The sequence below is a fragment of the Perna viridis genome, chromosome 1 (genome assembly GCF_037379345.1).
Source record: "Perna viridis isolate PV_CMFRI_1.1 ecotype Kerala chromosome 1, ASM3737934v1, whole genome shotgun sequence".
Taxonomy (NCBI): domain Eukaryota; kingdom Metazoa; phylum Mollusca; class Bivalvia; order Mytilida; family Mytilidae; genus Perna; species Perna viridis.
Window position 1 is genome coordinate 27,739,771 of NC_142445.1, and position 23,270 is coordinate 27,763,040.

Here is a 23,270-nt window from a genome sequence, read left to right on the forward strand (position 1 = left end):
GTTTGGTCAATAGTTTTCCTTTACCATCGATTTCTAAGTGTAGGTCAAGATATGAGGCTGACTTCACAGTGTGTGTAGTATCCTTTATCTCAAGTTTTTTTTTTAAAAATCATAGGTTTTAATACTATTATATTCAGATAATAGTCTTGAACAGATTGTCTCCAAAAAAAAATGTAGAGTTCAAAGCTTTGTTTAATATATACAATTTGAGTATTTCTAGCCCTTTGATTGATTAAACAGTACAATATTTTTTTCTGAAATAATGTATATGAGTATCATCTATTATTAGACTACATGATTTATGTAATTTGATTATTCGAACGTTAATGTTCTGAAACAATGGGTCAATTTTATAACTTATCACTTCCTAAAATAACATCATTCGAAAAAAAACCATGTTCAAATACACAGTGAGAGTTTATTGTATACATCACTACGACCAACAAAAAGCTGTCAAGGTGAAGCTGTTAAAACAGGTAGAAATGTCAAGATACAGTATAACACATGTTTTAACATTATCCCTGCACAATAAAGTGATTAATAAGAAATAATGTCATTGTGGTGCATCATATAATTGTTTCAAAACAAATGTTTTTGGACAAGACAATACCACGTGGTCTGAAATGACAACTTAGTCATCCATCAAATATAGTTAAGGTAACGAAGTGTGTCTCTCTATTATTCTGTAAAGAAGGAGGTTAATAATTTTTGTACTAATTTTTCGTTTTATCGAGAAATGGTTGTTATGTTTCAGTTATGGAATTTAGCTTGCTGTTTATTAGCTCTGAAGGTAAGATTAAACTTATCTTTAAAGCATTAAGGATTACTATTTAATTTTTTTAAAGTTAAAATTTTACTAGACATAGTTCTAACAATAATATTTAAGGAATACTTGATTATTTTAAGCGCTTTAAAGAAAAAAAAAAGAAACTTATCGTTTTAAGGCAATAATCATTCCCGACTCTATTTCCGGATTTATTCGCCATAACATGCATAATTTATATGACAACCAGAACATAACACACTTGTCCACTTAGTTATGATATTTCTTTTCTAGTCGTACAATACATACCTTTTGAATTGATTAATAATAAATTAAATCAATTCTGAATACTAGCTGTGTACTTTTTGTTTTAAATGAATGTTTCATTTAAGATATTATCTATTATAGTCTTTGAGACGACGTCTAGTTTTGTACATTTAAAGTAAATATGTGCCCGTTTCTGTTAATCGACATCATATGTTTTATGAGTACACTTGTATCTACTTTGATAGTAGGAGATTCGCCTTGCCATACAACCTTGATTAACCCACCACTTTACTTTGAAATGTCTGTACCAAATCAGAAACATTGTGGCTATTTTCATTTTTGGGTATATTCTTGATTTTTCAAATTCATGTATCACTTGATATTTCCCCCCGATTTATGTCAGTGAGTGCGGTAATTTTGTTTTTACATTTATTTCGAGAAAATCGCTTTTGCATCAAGTACTGTTTCTATGAAATTTTGCCAATTGCATGCTTGAATTTATTTTTCTTCATAAAAGCATGCGTAGAAATATTTTAAAAATCAAAACGAACCTGGTCAACCACTTAAATCTGAATTTATTCTCCTTCTCTTCTCTTATAATTGAGTTTATTATCTTTTGGTGTTAACTAAAATAATTCAAGATTTTAGATAAGCCATATTTGTGGGAACATTTAAACTTAATTACGCGATCATTTATCATTGACGTCAGACGTAAGAGGTCCAAGAATAAAATAATAAAATATTGATTCATAATTGAAGTATACATCTTCAATGAATAGAAATTGAAAGATACCACAATGACAGGTAACTCAAATATTTTTTCATATAGATATGAATTGATACAGGAGAAAATTATATTCAAAGTACAGTTATTGTGTATAACTACAGATAAACACGACATAAGTAGATGTTCAGATTCCAAAGTTCACATATAACTTCCTGATCGCTGTATATAAAAATAATAAATCTAAATGTTGTATGTATAAATTTCAATAAGTAGAGTCAATTTTGATTCTAAATGTAATTTCGATTTTACTTTATGACTTATTCTTCGTCTATATTTTTGTGTCTCGGTATTTTGTCAAACTTTAATGCTTTCCATCCGTTTTACACTTTGGTATTTCTGTTTTAATACCGGACAGGTCATTTCAAATAAGGCACGGAATGTGACATTTGTATCAAATATACAATTATATGTGTTGTAAAATTTCGATAAGCTGCACACGTATTTCAATGAGTACCCTGTCATCAGCAGCATTAATATATGGATTATATACTGATACATTTATCATGCAGTATATTATGATTTATGGAACATGAATTACAATATTCGTTTAAATACAATGCAATGACGAATACTACTTGTAAGTGTCTATTTTAGTTATGATATATGCATAGGAAACATAACATTTAATACAAAACAATGTATCACTGTTATAATACGGCAAATGACGTAGTAACCAATTCACACATTACTTGTAGGAAATAAGAAAGACACTGTAACATGTCTATACTATTAACACTGTAATCTGTCTATACCATTAACACTGGAACCTTTCTATACCATTAAGACTGTAACCTGTCTATACCGTTAAAAGTATAACTTGTCTAAAATATTAACATTGTAACTTCTCTATACCGTTAACCATGTAACTTTTCTTAACAGTTAACAGTTTAACCTGTCTTAACCATTAATAGTGTAACCTGTCTTAACCGTTAACATGTAACCTGTCTGAACTGTTAACACTGTAACACTGTAACTTGTCTGAACTGTTAGCACTTGTCTCTTGTCTACACCGTTAACAATATGTCTTGTCTAAAATGTTAACAGTATAACTTGTCTAAACCGTTAACAGTGTAACCTGCCTATACCGTTAACAGTATAACCTGTCTAAACTGTTAACAGTGTATACTGACTTAACCAAACCCAATGATGGTATTGTTTAAATAATCCTGTCTGCATGTTCCTTTCATATCTTGGATGCATAGAGGTTAAATAGGAAACACTTTTTATATGTAAATCTAATGAAGGGAAATAATCTTCATGTGGTATCTAATAAGTTAATAATGATAGAATAACAATTTAAAAAATCTAGATTGACATGAGATTATAAATTTATGATAAGAAATATGCACTGGTTTGCAATGACAACGTAAATTATGAGCAATGTATTTGACAATGAATAGTTTGTGTTTCCAGAGTCTGGATTGAACGAATCGAATTACAGATATAATGAAACAATTGTTTTTTTTTTAATTTCATTTACTTTGATTTAAAATATTTAAAATGTGTATGTGAAAGAAGAGTGTGTTTAATCGCTTATTTCCTGAAAACAAAAGCGATAACTTAAATTACACTCTGCTTCATTGAATTGCAATTCAGTTCCCTCTCATTTGAACTCTTTCTGATGAAGGATAAGTCTTTTCATTAAGAAAATTGTCCATTCAACGCCGATTCCGTTATTAGCTCGAGAAATCACTAAAAATAGACGAGTTGTAAAACACTAGATTTGATATGCATTTGTAACTATCTTTGTAATATTTATTCCAAAATTTTACTTAAAGGTTAACTTACAGGACATTTTTAAGCGTTTAAATAAACCGGAAAACGAGTGTGTGGGCTTAGTAATAAGATTTGCATGTTAAAGCATGTTAAAGCATAAATGACATATGCACGGAATTCTGTTGTTATGTAACAATGAAGCCCGGAGGGAAGGCACGAGATTTATCGGCATCTTTAATCATTCAAAACTATGTGTTTTCTTTGGAATACAATGAAATTAGCTGTTTATGGGTAATAATTTATGCATGTGTTTATGTCAAAATTATATTGATAAATACAGATTTATTTGCAAAGAGACTTACTCTAACTACCGGTTTTGCACGTGATAAAACATATAAATAGTGTTTTCTGGAAGTACAAACTATATAATTTTATAAGCTTCAAATTTGTTTTAGACATTTTTTGTAATTATTGTGTTATGACAACTAAAAGGAGTGACAGGTGTCTCTAATTAAGGAGCAAAGCTGCCACATGGAAGAAAATAATAAAAGCATTGTCTCTTCTTAAGAGAAAAGGAGTTTTACTAAATAGACGCTTAACTCAAAATTCAGTAGTTTTTTCCAAAATATTTCATCTCCCTTGGAATGTTATATTATGTTAATTACGTTTTTGTACCTGAATTTTAATTGGTAAAGGTGAGGTATCTTCTGATTAAGTATACAAAATAATAAGTTAAATTAGAAAAAAGTAGAAAAACAATAAAACACCAATTATACATGATGATAAAAACACACGTGTACATTTTAAAATGAAGCACAAATAATTTACAAAAGACAATTCATTGTCATACAAATTAAAATAACAACAATGAATATTAAAGGCATGACGTTTGTTATATATTCATACATCTGTTTTTTTTTTCTCTGGCAATATTTTTTATTTGGTTATTATCTTTATTTTTCCAGACTGTAGCTGGAAGTGGAACTGTAGAAATCCGTCTTCTGAAATACATAAATTCCGGTGGTGTTGGGTCAAATGGGCATTGTTGTGACGGAAGAGGTCCGTTCTGCTTCAGTGATTGTGATCACATGTTTAAAATATGCATTGATGATGCAGATGGGTGCGTTTATATCATTCTTATATTTTAGTACGCCATTCGTCTGTTGGCATAAACCAAAAAAAAAAAAAAAAAAAGAAAAAAAAGACAACATTTAACTGACATTTGAGTTCAATGTACCCCCACCCAAAAAAAGTTGAATGTTTGGTGATAATTGATATATAGGCACCATGGATGAGGTCTGTGCTGAATAGAACTGATGATTTTAAATAATGCTTAAGAGCAAAATCAATACTTATCAAATGATACGCACTCATTTTGTAAAATAATTGAAAGCACATCGTGAAAAAGCTATTTCGAAATCCTAGATCAAACGTTTATTTGTTAAACAGATTCAGATGCAACGAGTTTAAAATCAGATTTATCGCGGTTTAAACAGAAGTGATGTATAAACATATCTATAACTTAAGGAAGTAGACCTAAGGTAAGGGACACAACTCTTACAAATCATTGAACGTTTGTACTCAGGATTTTTATATCAATCTCATATAGGCATCAAAGTAACTTGGATTAATTTTTACTCTGTTTCAAGTGAAAGCTTGATAGGCTTTGGTGAAATTGAATATGATACAAACATATCACTGATTTCAAGAGTTATGTCCCTTACCCTAGGCCTACCTCCTTAAACTCAATCAAATATACATAATTTGTGGACAAATATTTTCATCTATTTCATCTCTTTTCATTTAGACCTGACAATATGTATCAATGCCCTTACTTTAGCCGGACTTCTGGAGAAATTACAAATAGTAACACAGTTTCCTTTGGATCATCTATAGCAGGAATAAAAAATCCTATCAAAATTATGTTTGAATCTTGGCCAGTAAGTATTGTAATGCGAATAGGATACCACCTGGCAAATGCTTTGCAACAGATATTTAAGAGTCAGTATCTGTACGAATCAAGCAATGAAAGAAACTTGGTTTGAAATAGCCCATTACTTGGACATGGAAATTTTCTGTCGTTATTTGCATCACCAATATCATGGAATAAGGAAAAGATTTTCCATATTATTTTGTAAAATGATTTAAAAGCGCATTGATATACGCTAAAAAATGAAGATTTCAGCAGCAGATCAGTCTATCAAAGTCCTAAACAATTTAGAGATTAGACAGTCAAAAAGCAAAATTTGCAAATGTCTTCAGTATACAAAGACCAAATAGAGTGATAATTTCAGAGAGTGAAAACATTTTTGAGTGAAAGTATATTTTCATATAGGTGTGATTCTGACATCATTTTTCAGTTTTCTTTTAATTTAGTGTATGGAATAACCTTAATTTTTTTATCCTTTGTGGGGTACGAAACAGCTTTTTGCCATTTTATTTATTCTCAAGGGTAGAGAGTTTCCAGCAAAATCTTTGCATAAAGGAATTTGCAAATGCATAACAATAACGAAATGCATTTAGTTTTATATGATTAATTGTTTGGGTTTAACGCCCGAGCAGCAATATTTCAGCTATATTCAGGGGACGAATATGAAATGGCCCTATGGATCCTACTCCGGGAGAATACCACATAAGGATTCTTTAACCTGCGAGGAACGTGGCCTCTATCCAAACACGTTGCACCACTATGGTTTGCGGTCAGGTTTTCTGTATTATGGCCTGACGACCCCCAACATGTAATATGCCAGGGTTACCCCGTTCCACCACCTGGGGCACACAAAGCAGTTGCTCTGTGGGCAGAGCGCCCTAGCCACCGGCGAGTGTTCTCAGCACTATTTAGTAGCCTTTTACGACAAGCTTAGCGCTGCTGCGGGCCTATTCTTTTGACACCCGGACCCGCTTGGGGCATTTTGTTGTATAACACTTTTTGTTGACAAATAGTGTATGTTATAATTTTATTGAGTTTTGATTCTATGCATAAATTGAATTTCAAGAGACCATTGAAAATCTGATATAGAACTCGAAATATTTACAACATTCATCTCAACTTTGACGTATGTTATTCTAAGAATGTGTTCACTTTCTTAGACATTCTTACATCCTACTGTATTGGAAGTATCTTAGATAGCTTTGTAGGTGTGTACTTAAAGCTCTAATAATGTATTATATATATTCATTTATGTATGGACAAAAAGTACTTGCAACATTTCCTTTTAACTAAATACCTAACCATTATAGACGAAGAGTTTATAATTGGTAGTTCACAAAATAGATAAAGTTCACAAAGTATACATATGTATGGACTAAACATTTCAGTGAATTATTTAAAGTAGGTGGTACAGAAAATATACACAAATATTCTTACGCCAATTTACAACATTAGTAAGGGTAATACGAGGGTAGTGAGTGAAATAATTCAACACCTAGATCAGTGCAGTACTCTAAATTTGTTCTTTGATAAATAATCTTTAACTGGGAGAGACAATATCTGACCAAAAAATAATTTTAAATCAATACCAGTTAAACTATAAAAAATGGTATCATTTCTTCTGATCGTGAATTTTATTTGTAGGGTGAACTGAAACTAAAAGTGGAAGTTTGGGACGTTGATGATAATAGTAACGACCATGTCGATTTTCTAAGTGATATTTTTGGCTTACGAGCATCTAGATCGGAACACGAAGCGGCAGTAGGGGCATTCCAAATGAGAAAAAGAACCGTGTAAGTAGAATGCAAAAGACAATGTGTCATTCATTCTTGCCAATAGCTTAACACAGCCAGTGGGTACTGCAGATTATTATTTCTTAAATAATTGAAACGTCGTTGTTAAAATAAAAACTATAATAGGGTTCTGTAAAAATAATATTACTAACAGAATATTAAGCCTAAAAGTGCAACTGTATTTTGTTCGCAATGATACCGTTGGACTTAAATAAATTTGTTTCGATCGTTTAATGACATTTATTTTGTAAATCTATCCACATCAATGTCATGCATAGTTTAATTTATATAACTTTTCACATTGTTAAAATTCGTTTACGCCTGCAATAATTGTTGTTTTGTAAACCGCAGCAGGTTTGTTTCTGTTGTTGTACTAAACAAGTTAAGTACTACTCTAGCTAAGAATTATGCAAAATGTGACTCATGTTTGGAAAGCCTACATATATTTTCATTTTTGATATTTTGTTTAAAACGTTATACATTTCAATGTGAACTATCCCCTTATCGACTATAAGACAGATTGGAATGAATAATTGTACATTTCATCATATAGAGCAACGTGATAACAAAAAATAAAATATGTAGCCTTGTTACAGGATTCTTACCAAGACTGCTACTTAAGTTGAGATTTACCTTTAACATGGCATAGTACGAATGCTTTGTTTTGTGGCATTAGAGTGAAGAGCAACGAAAATTTTCCTATTTACTCTTTGTTTAGTAATACACGTTCATCAATGTAGTCTGATATACAAAATAGTATTGCGAACGAATGAAATGCTATATGCAACTTTTGTACGTTATGATCATACCAATCAGGATTTTCATGTAATTTTTAATTGATTGATGGATTACAGGTTAACGTATAACGTAAAGGTATACTGTGACGAACATTTTTACGGAGAACAATGTGACGTATATTGTAACCCTTCGGAGAACCCCTACTCACATTTAACATGTGACTCAACAACTGGCCTCCCTATCTGCGATGAAGGTAAAATTATTATACCTGTTAAAAAGCTAAGCAAGTCCAAAATAGTTGTTGAGCCCAATTGTGATTGGTATGAATAAACAATAAGCATCAAAACAGGAAATAAAATGTATATATGCATGTAGGTATGACAGTATCCAATTTTTGAGCATTACATCCTGTTAAATTTACATTTTTATTGTTTTATCAATATATTTATACCTTTAAAAAGACAAACATTGGTTAGACAAGAGCGCAAAAATAAACCAAATTTACTGATGATACCAAGACGTTTAAAATTTAAATGTATAAAACTTTGGTATTTTGATTTGAATAGTAATAAAGTTTCTTCATGAGGAACTCGGGATCATAATAGTTTTTGAATTGTCTGTAAAAACTGGGATTGCATCTAATGTTGAACATTTCTATTTTTGATGACTTTGAGTATCTGCTCTTTGTTTCTTTACAATTTCCCATTCATAGGTTGGAGTGGTGAATATTGTGATGAGAATAATATAAACGAATGTTTAGATTCCCCGTGTAACCACTCACAGGAATGTGTTGATACACCACGGGGTTATGCCTGTGTCTGTCCTGCTGGGTTCGAAGGTAATGGTAAACTTAGTTTAAATTTATAAGTGTTGTTTTCTACAAAAATAGACAAAGCACTAGGTATTTTACGAATGTTTTATGTAAACTGCCTTTAAATAATCTAAAACGGTCTTACAATACGAACTACCAATCATAAATATTGTAAATTATTCCAATATGCTGTACGAATGTTTCAAGGAGTAACATCTCATCAGCAGCATTAGAATGAAAGATAAAGGAAGATCTAAATCCCAGAATTAATTGTATACAAAAAGTAGTCAAAACAAGAACTATCGAAATAGGTTGCCAAATCCATTACATAGAGGTTCTACCATATTAATTCAAGAATATTTTCAATTGAGAAAAATATGACAGAGCGTACTACACTCGACAAATTCCACTAGTTTAATAGCCTTTAACTTTGACTTGGTACCCTGTAGATGGTAAGGGTACATGTAAGGGAACACATAATTTATATCTACCTGTTTCATGAGTAACAAGTCAAACCCATAAAGTATATAGTTAAAATAAAATCCTACACATCAAGATAGTAATTAGCTAACACAATATTTTGTAAAGTATCTTATGTTTTTAACATGTATTTTTCAACTGTTATGTAGGACCACACTGTAACGAAACAGTAAATGCAACATGCACGCCCGATCCCTGTTTAAATGGAGGAACGTGTGAATTACTCCGTGGACATGTTGTTTGCGCATGTCCTGACGGCTTTGTTGGGTTGATCTGCGAAATGGAGTTTGATATTTGTTCTGATATGATTTGTCACAACAATGGGACGTGTGCCTCAAACTCTTCTCATATAGAATGTATTTGTCCTTCCGGATTTTCGGGGATTTTCTGTGAAAATGTGATCGAATCGGTTACGGATATGGCGACATCAAATAAAACATCCAACGAAACGTTAACAACAACTGATAGTACTTTAGAGAATAAAAGCAATTCAAGAAGCTTAACAGACACTAACACAATTCCCACGACAACCCAAGATAAAGTGGCTTCTTCAGCAGAATCTCCCTTTTATCCAACCTTGACGGTTAGAGGTCGAATAGATAAACATAATAAGGATTCCGTTGGTAAAGGGTTACGAGACCTGTTATATGAACTTATAAAGATTAGAAACCAGTTGTATTTAGATATCAAATATAAAGTAAAGAAAACATCAGAAGGGTAGGTAACTTGGTTAATGAGTTATGTCTCTCAAAGTCAGATAGAATTTAGAAATAAATCACGGAAACTCCATCTTATCATTGTTTTACCACGGGCTGACAATTTTTGTCGTATTATGTTACCCCGAGAGATAGTGACCTATAACGACAACCTAAGACCCGCCATATTTTGTCCAAATAACGCTGTACACTTTACACTAGCTATGTCAATTGAAATGGACGCTAGTGAAACTTTACTTTGTTTTTTTTATATTGAAAGAAAGGGCTAATTAAGTCGATCGCTGTTAGATAAGACAATAGTCGTTTGCATTTTAACGCAGTGATCACACATGGACAGGTACAATGTTTCATTCATTGACAATTGTTATTGTTTGGTTTCAAACATGATGGCGCACGTGGCACGTGGCGAATGCTATCGAGTGTGTTTACAGTGATTTTTACGGAATATGATAAAACTTTTCTAAAACATAACGTTTACTATCTTTATTAAATATGAATTTGATGTTCATTCACGCTACTGAAATGAATGAAAACAGCTGGTACACATCAGAACGTTCTGTGTCTTTGTTCACATGATTAAGGTGGGCACACACTCAAATCATGCTGCTCAAATGGCAATCGAAAATCGGCCACAGTTGTGGTCTCAAAGCCTGTTAAGGACGTCATATTAGAACTGATCGCAAATCGCCTTTAATAGTGTTGTCTAATATTTCTATTTTTATCAACCATCAGATTAAAATGAATACTATTTCCTGATGATAGTAAAATATTCCTACACTTTAAAATTGGTGGTGAAAATATTCAATTCTTTCACATAAGGAGGCAGAAAAACTATGTACATGTGTATTTGAAATCATATCATTAATGGAACGTGATTCTACTTTTTTATAGTGATATAGTTAGTGAAATTATAATAGAATCTGCTTTTGATGGGAACCAGAAAGTCAACAGCTCTATTATACAGCATGTTTTTGACGACACACCAAGTGACGTTATAGAAAACCATATCATTATGCCTATTGTTAGACAAAGGCCAGCTGTTGCCCACTCACATGAAATAGACTATCATGTAAGCTTTTTGTAACCTTTACACACACACACACACACACACACACACACACACACACACACACACACACAGAGTAACAGAATGTCAAGTTTCTTCAGGTGTATTATCTTGAAATACAGATTCTTCGTTTGAGCGCTTGTGAGTTTTTTATCGATTGAAATATTGAGTTCTTAGTATAATAACTTTATAGTTTTGTACATAGTTGGCTTTTAAAAAAATATATATAATAATTCATTTAACGTTTGTATTGTATGACATTATAATGCACGTGCATTGTGCAGTTTAATTAGTATAATTGATATAGGAATACAAACATATTCATAACTTGCATAAGACAATTAAAAAATCTAAAGTAGTCAAACACTGTCATATTCGTTGTAGAAGCTTTTTCATAAATCTTTCCTTTGAAGTCTTACAAATATCTACATTTGATTCTTTTTTTAGAGAAAAATTCAAGCTTTTGTTAAAGAAACACTTGTATTTAATATTTGTATATGATACCTATTCCTTGAACACTAACTTTTAGGATCTCTTTCAACATATTATTTTAAGACAAAATATTAAATAACTTTGATTTATTCATATTGCATATTTGAATATTTTAGGCTAATAGTTGGATGCATAGTTATTGGTACGTGGTGGTCATCCTGGTCCTTGGTGTTGTCTGCTTTATCATAGCCATTGGTATCTTCATATTATACAAACGAAGAAAGTAAGTACATTTACCATCCTGATATTACATGTTCTTGAAACGTTACGTGTCAGTCCTTGTAAGAATCAGGCAGTATGTGAAACATGGTATGAAAAACCCATCATTTTAATAGTGTAACTCGACTATTTGCAGCATCAGAATTAAGGAAAACAGACAAGATTTTCCGTATTATTCTGCTCCATTTAGTTACAATTTTCTTGAAATGCAGATAACGCTGTCAAAAATCTCATTTTTCTAAGATTCTATTGAAAAGTGTTTGCGCAAAGCCAGTGATGCAGAGATCAAATAATGGTCTAATCAAATATAGAAAGCATCCCTGTGTGATATTACATGGTCAGGTCTGTGGGGTTTTGACATGCATGTTTCTAATTTTTCCCATTTTGCCTAATTCTTACAAACACTTACACTTAAAACAGTTCTTGTCAATATCATTTTTGAGTTATCTTGCTTTGTATATCGTAAGAAAGAGTATTCGATTTTCTTGTTCTGTCATTGACTTCCTCTTCTTTGCTTTTTAAGAAAATCGTTCATAATTTGGTCTTAGGTTTGTTTTAAACCTCATCTCACCCCACCCCACCCATCATATCCGTGTCCACTTTCAGATAAGGTCATGATACACTGCTTCTACTTTGTGTCTATCCTTGGCTACCATCCTTACTGATGCCAACCCATTTGTATTTCTTTTTGTGTTATTCCCTACTTGCGGAGCTCGGGATGCAGCCATATTTTATCCTGTTTTTGCAGAATTACCTCCCATAAGAGCAGGTATAATTACGAAGTCTCTCTAATCGATGTTCGGATTCGGGTGAAGAAAAAAGAGTTAACTCGAATGAAAATGGAATCCCCAGCAGACAAACACAACGGTGTTTCTAAAATTTACAGGGTGTTTCATTTTGTTGGTAGATTACATAAGATGATTTTCATTTGTATCCCGGGTAAAGAAAATTTAAGGCAGGGTCAGTAGAACGAGAAATTCCCTTTTGATGTTCGAGGTTTTCTAAAGTATCGTCGATATCGGATGGAAAACCTTGCGTGTTCCGAATAGACACCTGCTCCAAAGGGAGATAAATGTTGACAAAATGTTGGTCCGCAAGTCGGGAATAACATCATTTATTTTTATGTTCTTGTTCTACAATGCAGATCTTTTTTTTAATATCTTCTCTTGAAATCTACTTCTCACTTTTTGCGTCTGGCATCTGTTCTGAAATGTATCAAGGTTTTTCTTTTTCAAACAAGAGAGCGAGACAAGAAGAAAAAGCTTGACACATTTCAGAACAGATGTCCGAGACAAAAAGTGAAAACTAGATTTCCAGAGAAGATATGAAATAAAGGGCTATTAATGTTTGTCTACACATTTTGAGGTATTTATTGAAATTCATATTATCAGGTGATATACGATGTGAGATGCTATTTGTTTTTTTATATATATATATATATTCTATAGATGTATTAAACCGCAGATTTTGTTAGGTCGTTTCTATTCATCGTTTTTGTTACGTCGTACATGTGAAAAACAACCTTCAACCAAGAGGAATATTATATATCAGCATTTGTTTTTCATTTGTTTTCCATCTTTTGCTTTTCGACTTGTTTTAGATGTACTCATAAAAAAAAACAGAACAATAAAGCAAATTTGATATTTGTCTTATTTTTTCAGGTTTATCGAGTCTGAAAATAAAGGGGATGTTCCACGAAATAATGCTAGTGTTACTCAACCGGCATCGTCATCACAATCGTTCGAAAATTCATTATATTTTGAAGTAAAGAAACAAAATAATCAGGGGTCAGACAACGCAGGATTTAGTGCCATGCCATAAAGTGCTGTGATAATTATTTTAGTTTTTTACATTGTATCTATAATCCATACTGTTGTAAGTGATAGTGCTTTCTGATATTATTGATATTCGTTAATGTTTCTTTATATACCACGTGCAGACATTATAACCATGTTTCGATCACCAATATATCACTCCACTGCTATAATCTCTAATATTCTTGCTTCAATTCATTCGCCAAGCATCAACACATCTCACGACTCTTTTTGATAAAATGTGATCTCCTCCGCTGACTTTTTACAAGTGACTGATTGACTACGAATCATCTGTTATTTTATCTGGTTTAAAGTTTCATTGAAAATTTCAAATTGAGATTTTTTCGCTTTCAATTTCTTTCCAAGCAATTTCGGACTCATTGACCGACATTTGAGTGTAATAATCTCATATGAAATGTTTTTTCTTTTATCAAAAGGGAAAAATATTTTCGATTGAACAATCTCACAATGCGTAAGCAACAGTCAATTGAAATAAACGGAACTCTTTCTGGTTTACTGTACTTATTTACAAAAAAGTCGGGTCAAGTACATTTTAAATCCGGAGCAGAATACCATAGTTTTGCTGTTTTATTAGTTCTTTCAATGCTCTTGGCTTCGATTCGAAATTGCTTTTTCATCAGGTTTCATCATATATTTTGTCATTTTCTTGGGCTGTTTCTTGTTCTACGCATATTCATTGTCTTTATAAACATCATTACCATCAAATACCTATGTCGTATTTTTTTCTCTGATTAGAATTTGTAAAAATTGGATTTAGTATTTAGTTCGTTCGTCTTCCATAATACACAATTACTTGTAGAAGACCTTTATGTTATTTTGATATTATTGGTGTAAATTGCTTACGTGATATTTGTCTGTCTGTTTGAATGAATCTTGAACAAGTCAAACCACTCTTTTCCCTGAAGAGCGTCAAACAATTGCTTCTTCTTAGCTTTTAAAAAAGTCTCCAGACAAATATTTTATTTTTTCTCAATAATCTTTTAAAGGGTGCCCAAAAGCAGAAGTTTTTTGGAAATAAAGAAATCAAGAAACTATTACCATATGTTCAAACGCTTTGATATGTCAAAATTGAAAATAAAGTTTTTTGCAGATTTTTATATCAAATATTCATGAACAAATACTGAGAAGTAATCAAATTTCATGGAAAAAAGGACAGAGATGCATGGATATATAAACTTATTCTCAGCTTGAAAATATAGAACTATCCATTTCATGTAAAACAGCTAGTTGTTGTAATCTATATAGTTCGCAAAAATAATGTTATTAAATTCATTTTATGACTATTAAAAACAAACATCAAAACAAACTAGTTTATAATATAAATTTATATATTAAGCATATGATTTACAACCCTACATGGTCGTTATGCAAACATCAGTACATTAATTGTTTTTTTTTTATTATTGAACAGGGTCATATAGTACGCATCAGTTGATTTGACATGCTGGTGTGAATTTAAAATGTGATTTCGAATTCTGCGAACGGAAATCTTGTCATTTAATGTTTTATGTATTTTCTAGTTTTGTATTATGTCATTTTTGTTAATCAATTCAATTGATTAAAACGTCATGAAAATGACAAAAGATCGCTTGACTTGTTTTATGAATATCTTGTAGATCTTTCATCTATGTGCGTGACCATTTTGCGCAATCCTTATCCCATGCAATTTATATGATACATAACAATGAATCGAACGGTACACGTCAGCTGTACGAAACATTCCTCTGTAAGTATTTATAATTTTTATAGAGGTTATAGAAAGAGGCATTTGTTGGGTTTCACCATACCTTTTCCTTTTTCTATTAGGACAAAGTTGGTTACTTCTGGAATTAGGTTCACCATTACCTTTTGACATATACTAGCCCAATTACACTACAAATTTCTGTCTGACTATAGGATAGAGTGTGTATCTAGAAACAATGTAAATTAAATGCACTGTATGCCCTGGGTATGTAAAATATACATTTGTGTAATGTAAAACTAAATCAAACTGTAAAGAAGTAAGTTCTTTGGATTGTCAAGTGGCCAATGTCATATAAAACAAAAAAATGTAAAACATAAATTTAATAAACAAAACAAACTAAAGTAAATTCAAGATAAATGACATCATGAAATGAATAAACATAAATGTAACTGAATATACACGCACAAGACAGAACTAAATATAATGGAATGAAATAAACACATAAACTAAATGATTCACAGTCTCAACACACCACCATTTTTCTGCACACCTCCCGGTAAGGTCGAACGTTGCATGTACTGTAAAATTAACGAATGAAATGGGTTGTTTCCCTTGGACTTTTGTTATAATTATAACTGGACGAAATATAGACTAATTTCACACATTTTTTTGTAGATTTCTATATTGACGAAGAGAACACCAGATGATATATATTTCACTATAATGCTGTATTCAGTAAGCCATGACTGGTAAACGAACATATCTAGCACGGACTTCTCGGTTACTTTACAAATTAATATAACGGACTTTGTGCTCCAAAAATAAAAAATTCCTAGCTTTCCAACGGTTTTTTTTTTAATCACCGACATTACTTCACCGACTCTAGACGTTATTACACCATCTCGGGAACATCAGGTTGATAACCATTTTATCACCGACAGGTCGACGCTTCTAGCTATGTGCAAGACGCACACCAAAACTTGGTCTAAAAACCCCTGTAAATAGACATTGAACCCAAAAATTACTTACAACATCTATACCTTTGCATAATATGGCAATTTCTCGTACATTCTGGACCGCGAGCAAGAAATATCATCTCGACAGCAAAACAGACTATAATTTACCATATACAATTAATTATTAACTTACCTGAGTTTTGTAAACATTAGCCTAGGGATATCCATGTCCTGAATTGACAATTATAATTCCCCACTGCTACTTTACCAAACTCAATGCTTCACTCAATGACCATGTGCCGACTGATAAAACTCACCTGTTAAATTTCTATACGTGTACAATCTCGTGATTTCACAAAAGGTCTACTTGATTCGATTTACCGGTGTTAGTGGTATTTAAAGCTAGGATAGTTTAAATAGTCCTGTATGGAAAAAATGTAAACGACAATTAACTGAAGTTTGTTACAAATGTCCCTTTCCTAAAGACTAAAGAACATTTAGTCCAACCAAAACACAAACTTCAGAAAAATTCTGTAAGAAATATATATATAAAATCACAATACAAAATGTACATGAATATCATAATAAAAAATTCTGTAACACTCAGGGGTTGTCTAAACGTCATCACATCTTGATAACACATCTGCAACAATATTCGTCTTGCCTGCAATGTAACAAATATTATATTTAAATTCCTGAAGTATCAAACTCCAACGTAGTAACCGTTGGTTGGTAGTTTTCATTCTCTGTAACCACTGTAAAGGAGCGTGATCTGTATTAATAGTAAACTCTTTACCCTCAAGGAAATTTCTCAATGTTTTTACCGCCCAAATGATAGCAAAGCACTCTTTCTCTACCACTGCATAGTTGCATTCAGATCCGGAAAGTTTCTTGCTGATAAACATGATTGGATGTCTCCCATCGTCAAACTCTTGTTCAAGCACAGCACCTAGACCCTTTCCTGATGCATCAGTCTGCAAAATAAACTTTTTAGAAAAATCTGGACTCCGTAATACAGAGTCACTACAAATACAATCTTTCAGTTTGTCAAAAGCTTTTTGTGTTGTGTCTGACCATTTAACTTTGTTTGGTGCGTTTTTCTTTGTGAGGTCAGTTAACGGTACAGATATGTCTGAAAACTGTGGTATGAGTTTCCTGTAAAAGCCGATGAGACCGAGGAATGATCTGACCTGTTTCTTAGTTACAGGTGCCGGAAACTGCCGTATAGCGGAAACTTTGTCCTGTACAGGTTTAAGCTTACCACTTCCTGCAATGTGACCTAAAAATTCCAGCTCACCATAACCAAATAAACATTTACTTGGTTTTGCAACGAGCTTTGCCTGTCTAAGCGAATCAAATACTGCTCGTAAATGCTCAATATGATACTCCCACGTGTCGCTAAATATGCCAATATCGTCGATGAATGAATCAGCGAACTCGTCGTACCCTGCCAAAACTTTGTCCATCATACGAACAAAAGTAGCACCTGAATTCATCATTCCAAACGGAGCAACAGATAAACTGATAATGTCCGAACGGTGTAATAAATGCGCTCTTCTGTCGACTAGCTGAATCAAGGGGGACTTGCCAATAGCCCTTCGTTAAATCTATTTTACTTATCTATCGTGCTCTGCTGACTTTATTTAGTACTTCATCCATTCTAGGCATCAAAACCGGATCAAATATTGTCTGTTTAAGTCCCGATAATCGACACAAAAACGAATTGTATTGTCTTTTTTCTTAACTAATACTATAGGAGCCGCATACGGACTATCGGAAGGCTCAACAATACCTGCAGCTAACATATCATCAATCTCTTTCTTAACTTTGTCTCTAAGTGCGTATGGTACTGGATACGGACGCTTGTATATTGGTTCATCTGTTTTTGTAATTACTTTATGTTCTATAATATTGGTTACCTTAGGTACATCACTAAAGATGTCTTCATACTCAGACAGTAGTTCTTGTAGCTGTTTGTTCTCTTCAACTGTCAGCTCTGGAGAAATGTTAACATCTTCAACACTTTCTTTTCTACGTAAGACGGGAGTAATTGCTGTATTCATCTCACTGTCATCTGTACCTTTATCTGTGTTAAGACCTGAAATTACTTTTAAGCACGCAGCAACATCTGCTGTAACAGTATTACCCTTATCATTATCTACCCTTTCATGCCATAATTTGAGCATATTAACATGAAATACTTTTTGTTTTCCTCCTCTTACTCTGATTTTATAGTCAACTGGACTAACTTTGTCAGTAACTTCAAACGGTCCTTTCCAACTAGCTAATAACTTTGATGTATGTGTAGGCAATAACACCAGTACTTTTTGGCCAACCTCTAACTTCCTATCTCTTGCTTTTCTATCATAGTATAGTTTTTGTCTCTGTTTTGCCTGTTTCTCGTTTCCAGTGGCATACTCAGCCATTGTTCTCATTTTTCTCTTGTATCTAATAAATAGCTCAATACAGAATGTTGACATGTACTCGGCTCTTCCCACTCCTCTTTCAGCACCGCAAGAGGACCTCTTATATGTCTGCCATATAACATTTCAAATGGCGAAAACCCAGTGCTCTCATTTGGCACCTCTCTATATGCAAATAATAAGTAGGGGATATATTCATCCCATGTCTTTGGCTTTGCTCTTGCATATGCTTTCAACATTTTCTTTAGTACACCATTGAACTTTTCGCAAAGTCCATTACACATTGCATGATAAGGACTAGTGTGTAATTTACTTATTTGTAGTAATCTACATACCTCAAGCATCAATTCTGACATAAAGTTACTACCTTGGTCTGTCAACAGCTCTCTAGCTATGCCAACCCTAGAAAATAGACTTATAAGAGCATTAGCAACGGTACTAGCCTCCTGATCTTTCAAAGGAATCGCTTCAGGGTATTTAGTTGCATAATCAACGCATACTAAAATGTAACGGTTTTTGCTATCAGTCATAGGCAAAGGGCCAACAAAATCAAGAGCAATTCGCTGGAATGGCTCATCAATAGGGGGTATGCTAATCAGAGGGGCTCGTGGTACTCTCCCCTTTGCTGTACCCATTTGACAATCGGGGCACGATCTAAAGTATTCTGCTACTTCATTAAATATACCTGGCCAGAAGAAATGCTGCATAATTCGGTCTCTTGTCTTCTTATTCCCAAGATGTCCCGCTAACGGTATATCTTGTCCTAAAGAAAGAACTGTCTCTCTCAGCTGTCGTGGTAATACAATCTGATGTATAACTTCACCACTAGGCTTCGTATACACTCTATAAAGTAAATCTGAATTGTACATGAAATACGATTGTTGATCTTGATGATCGTCACAAACATATGATCTTACCTTATCTAAAGTGTCATCACTCTTCTGTAACTTAATCAGCTGTTTCCTGTCACAAACCTTAAAATCATTAGAAATATCTGAAAATTCTATAGGTTGTGATATGGGTGTATCACCACTAAGCCTAACTGTAGTCTCACCTATATTCCTATCTTCTTCAACCTGCTTCTTTCTTTGAGACCGAGTCTCAACTGCATGACATGGAATCTTATCCTCTGAAACAAAAACATTTTCACCTCTGGTCTCTGGTACTTCTTCAATACTAAGTGGTATTGAGATATTCACCAAGTTACCAACTATCAAATCTGCGAACGGTGTATCTAAAATCAATGCTTTAACATCGCCTGAAATATAAGGGGTTGAAACGTTAATGCACACCTCTGGACACTGCTTCACTGTACCGTCTGCTAAACATATGTCTCTATTATGACCTGTATAATGATCTGAGCTAGTAAATTTACTATGAACAAATACAGTAGAACACCCAGTATCTCTTAAAACAGAGATTTTATCACTGTTAATCTTACCCTCAACTATATCGAGACCATGTACCTGCACTTTGTCTCCATTACATGAAACACCCGGTAAGTTAACGGTTATACCACTGATATAGTCATCAACTGTATGACCCTGCTGTGTTTGTATGCATAAACCAAACTTACTTTGCTTATTCGTGCTCTCTTTGGACTTGTTTGCTCTTGAAGAAAAATTTGGTGCTATATGACCTACCTTCTTACAAATAAAGCAAGTTCTCTTGTCGTCTTCCTTTCTGTTGAAAATTCTTACCTTGATGCTTTGCCTGATTTGTATTTATTCTCATATATGATTGTGGTTTAGAACTAACATGTTCGATTTTATGGGCTTGCTGAAATACCTCTGCTTTTTCTATCAACTCGTCAACAGTTTTCGGTTTCTGCTCCTTAATCCAAAGTTTGAGCTCTTGACTACAACTTACCATCAACTGTTCTCTTGTTACTAAATCAATAAATTTACTAAAGTCAGTACCTATCTCTTCGCGTTCCAGCCAGTGCCTAAGAAAACCTACTAATCTGACGGCATATTCCTTGAATGATTCATCAGAAGATTGCCGGGCACTTCTGAACTTCTCCCTGTATGTCTCAGCAGTGAGCTCATATCTAGATAAAATAGCAGTCTTAATTTGACCATAATCTCTACTGTCCTCTTCTGACAATCTAGAAAACGCTTCTAAAGCTTTCCCACAAAGTAAAGGGACTAATCTAAGGGCCCATTCTGACTTGGGTATTTTGTGTAGGGTTACTAACTTCTCAAATGACTTCAAAAATATATCTGGGTCTTGATTTTCCTGAAACTTCGGAAGTTTTGATTTCAAATGTGAACTTGTCTGAGGTTGTGCTACACCCTGAGATAATTCTTTCTCTCTAAGTTCTAGCTCTTTTAACTTTACCTCCCTCTCCATCTCAGCCCTTCTCATCTCTCTTTCGGCTGCCCTCTCTTCCCTTTCTGTCGCATGCATGTTTCTCAACAATTCTAGGCATACCTCTACTTTTTCACCCTTCTCTAACAACTCTGTAACCCATGTTGGCAGACCACCGGTTGCCATACTATATAATACAAAATACAAAAATCAAAAATCAAATAAAAAAAAATTCCAACAAACATAAAATAACACAAATATGTGTCAGAATAACACTCTCTGTCTATCTCTGACAGTTAATCTAATATGACAATTGACACAGTGACAATCCCACCGCTGCCACCATTGTAAAGAAGTAAGTTCTTTGGATTGTCAAGTGGCCAATGTCATATAAAACAAAAAAATGTAAAACATAAATTTAATAAACAAAACAAACTAAAGTAAATTCAAGATAAATGACATCATGAAATGAATAAACATAAATGTAACTGAATATACACGCACAAGACAGAACTAAATATAATGGAATGAAATAAACACATAAACTAAATGATTCACAATCTCAACACACCACCATTTTTTCTGCACACCTCCCGGTAAGGTCGAACGTTGCATGTACTGTAAAATTAACGAATGAAATGGGTTGTTTCCCTTGGACTTTTGTTATAATTATAACTGGACGAAATATAGACTAATTTCACACATTTTTTTGTAGATTTCTATATTGACGAAGAGAACACCAGATGATATATATTTCACTATAATGCTGTATTCAGTAAGCCATGACTGGTAAACGAACATATCTAGCACGGACTTCTCGGTTACTTTACAAATTAATATAACGGACTTTGTGCTCCAAAAATAATAAATTCCTAGCTTTCCAACGGTTTTTTTTTTTAATCACCGACATTACTTCACCGACTCTAGGCGTTATTACACCATCTCGGGAACATCAGGTTGATAACCATTTTATCACCGACAGGTCGACGCTTCTAGCTATGTGCAAGACGCACACCAAAACTTGGTCTAAAAACCCCTGTAAATAGACATTGAACCCAAAAATTACTTACAACATCTATACCTTTGCATAATATGGCAATTTCTCGTACATTCTGGACCGCGAGCAAGAAATATCATCTCGACAGCAAAATAGACTATAATTTACCATATACAATTAATTATTAACTTACCTGAGTATTGTAAACATTAGCCTAGGGATATCCATGTCCTGAATTGACAATTATAATTCCCCATTGCTACTTTACCAAACTCAATGCTTCACTCAATGACCATGTGCCGACTGATAAAACTCACCTGTTAAATTTCTATACGTGTACAATCTCGTGATTTCACAAAAGGTCTACTTGATTCGATTTACCGGTGTTAGTGGTATTTAAAGCTAGGATAGTTTAAATATTCCTGTATGGAAAAAATGTAAACGACAATTAACTGAAGTTTGTTACACAAACACTGACCTAACTCTTCCTTTGCATTTTTGTCTAATCTGCAGGTAACAAAATATATACGCAAGCTTCACTTCAATTATGTGTTATTTACAGGTGTCTATTATCCTGATTTTGACTGGCATAGCTCACCTTTAATGAACGGGAAATATCTTAAAACGTTTTTTCAGCCTAGTTTATTTTGGCAATCTCTGAAAAAAAAAAAAACGCGCAGCAAAGTCAAGTTAAAATTTGAACACTCTGAAATAGTAAAATGCATTTAAATTTTAGTTACGTAGGTCAAGCCATGCTTTACATTTTTCCCAAATGCACAGACTGAATAGTTAGATGGATAATTGTACTTGAATTAAGTCCATATTTGTCAAAAGGTAATGCTGAATGTTTAAGAGAAAATATGACAGCTAAGATTCACGATCATTGTGTCGCCCGGTAAGCTGAAAGTCACGATCATTGTGTCGTCGGGTAAGCTGAAAGACACGATCATTGTGTCGCCGGGTAATTAGTTTTGTTGCTACATGTATTAAGTTCGATGTCTGTTGAATGATAGCTCGATTTTTATTTCATTTTATTATTTAGTCATCATTTGGGAACTATAATACAGACTTTACTTTATGGACTTAAACGAAACCAAAATAACTATTAAGTACAAACTAAGTGTCCTATTCAATTTGACCCTTATCTCAAACACGTTTTCGTGCCTCTAACATTCTCGAAACCATTTAGTCCCCCGTTTTCCTTCTTCACGCTTTGACAAACACGACTGAATATCATTCAGAAAAACCGAAAATCACCCAGAACATCTGAATTAATTATACTTATAT

The 23,270-nt window shown here is 33.2% G+C and overlaps 2 protein-coding genes across 3 annotated transcripts; one reads left to right on the forward strand and one right to left on the reverse strand.

Moving 5' to 3' along the window:
* The first annotated feature begins 637 nt into the window (after positions 1-637).
* Positions 638-15,199, forward strand: LOC148628043 (uncharacterized). Its single transcript, XM_088583928.1, has 10 exons — positions 638-790; positions 4,499-4,653; positions 5,341-5,473; positions 7,108-7,256; positions 8,111-8,247; positions 8,707-8,832; positions 9,435-10,002; positions 10,893-11,070; positions 11,676-11,782; positions 13,440-15,199. Exons 1-10 carry the CDS (start codon positions 737-739, stop codon positions 13,597-13,599), a joined length of 1,767 nt encoding a protein of 588 aa, XP_088440054.1. The 5' UTR covers positions 638-736; the 3' UTR covers positions 13,600-15,199.
* Positions 15,200-20,321: 5,122 nt separating this feature from the next.
* On the reverse strand, positions 20,322-23,156 carry LOC148628044 (uncharacterized). 2 transcript variants are annotated; one of them, XM_088583983.1, is made up of 2 exons: positions 22,582-23,156; positions 20,322-22,022 (listed from the first exon to the last, which is right to left on the reverse strand). In XM_088583983.1, exon 2 carries the CDS (start codon positions 21,170-21,172, stop codon positions 20,324-20,326), a length of 849 nt encoding a protein of 282 aa, XP_088440109.1. In that variant the 5' UTR covers positions 21,173-22,022; positions 22,582-23,156; the 3' UTR covers positions 20,322-20,323. The 2 variants fall into 2 exon arrangements, with proteins under 2 accessions (XP_088440109.1, XP_088440100.1); XM_088583974.1 differs by lacking the exon at positions 22,582-23,156 and adding an exon at positions 22,177-22,535.
* Positions 23,157-23,270: the final 114 nt, after the last annotated feature.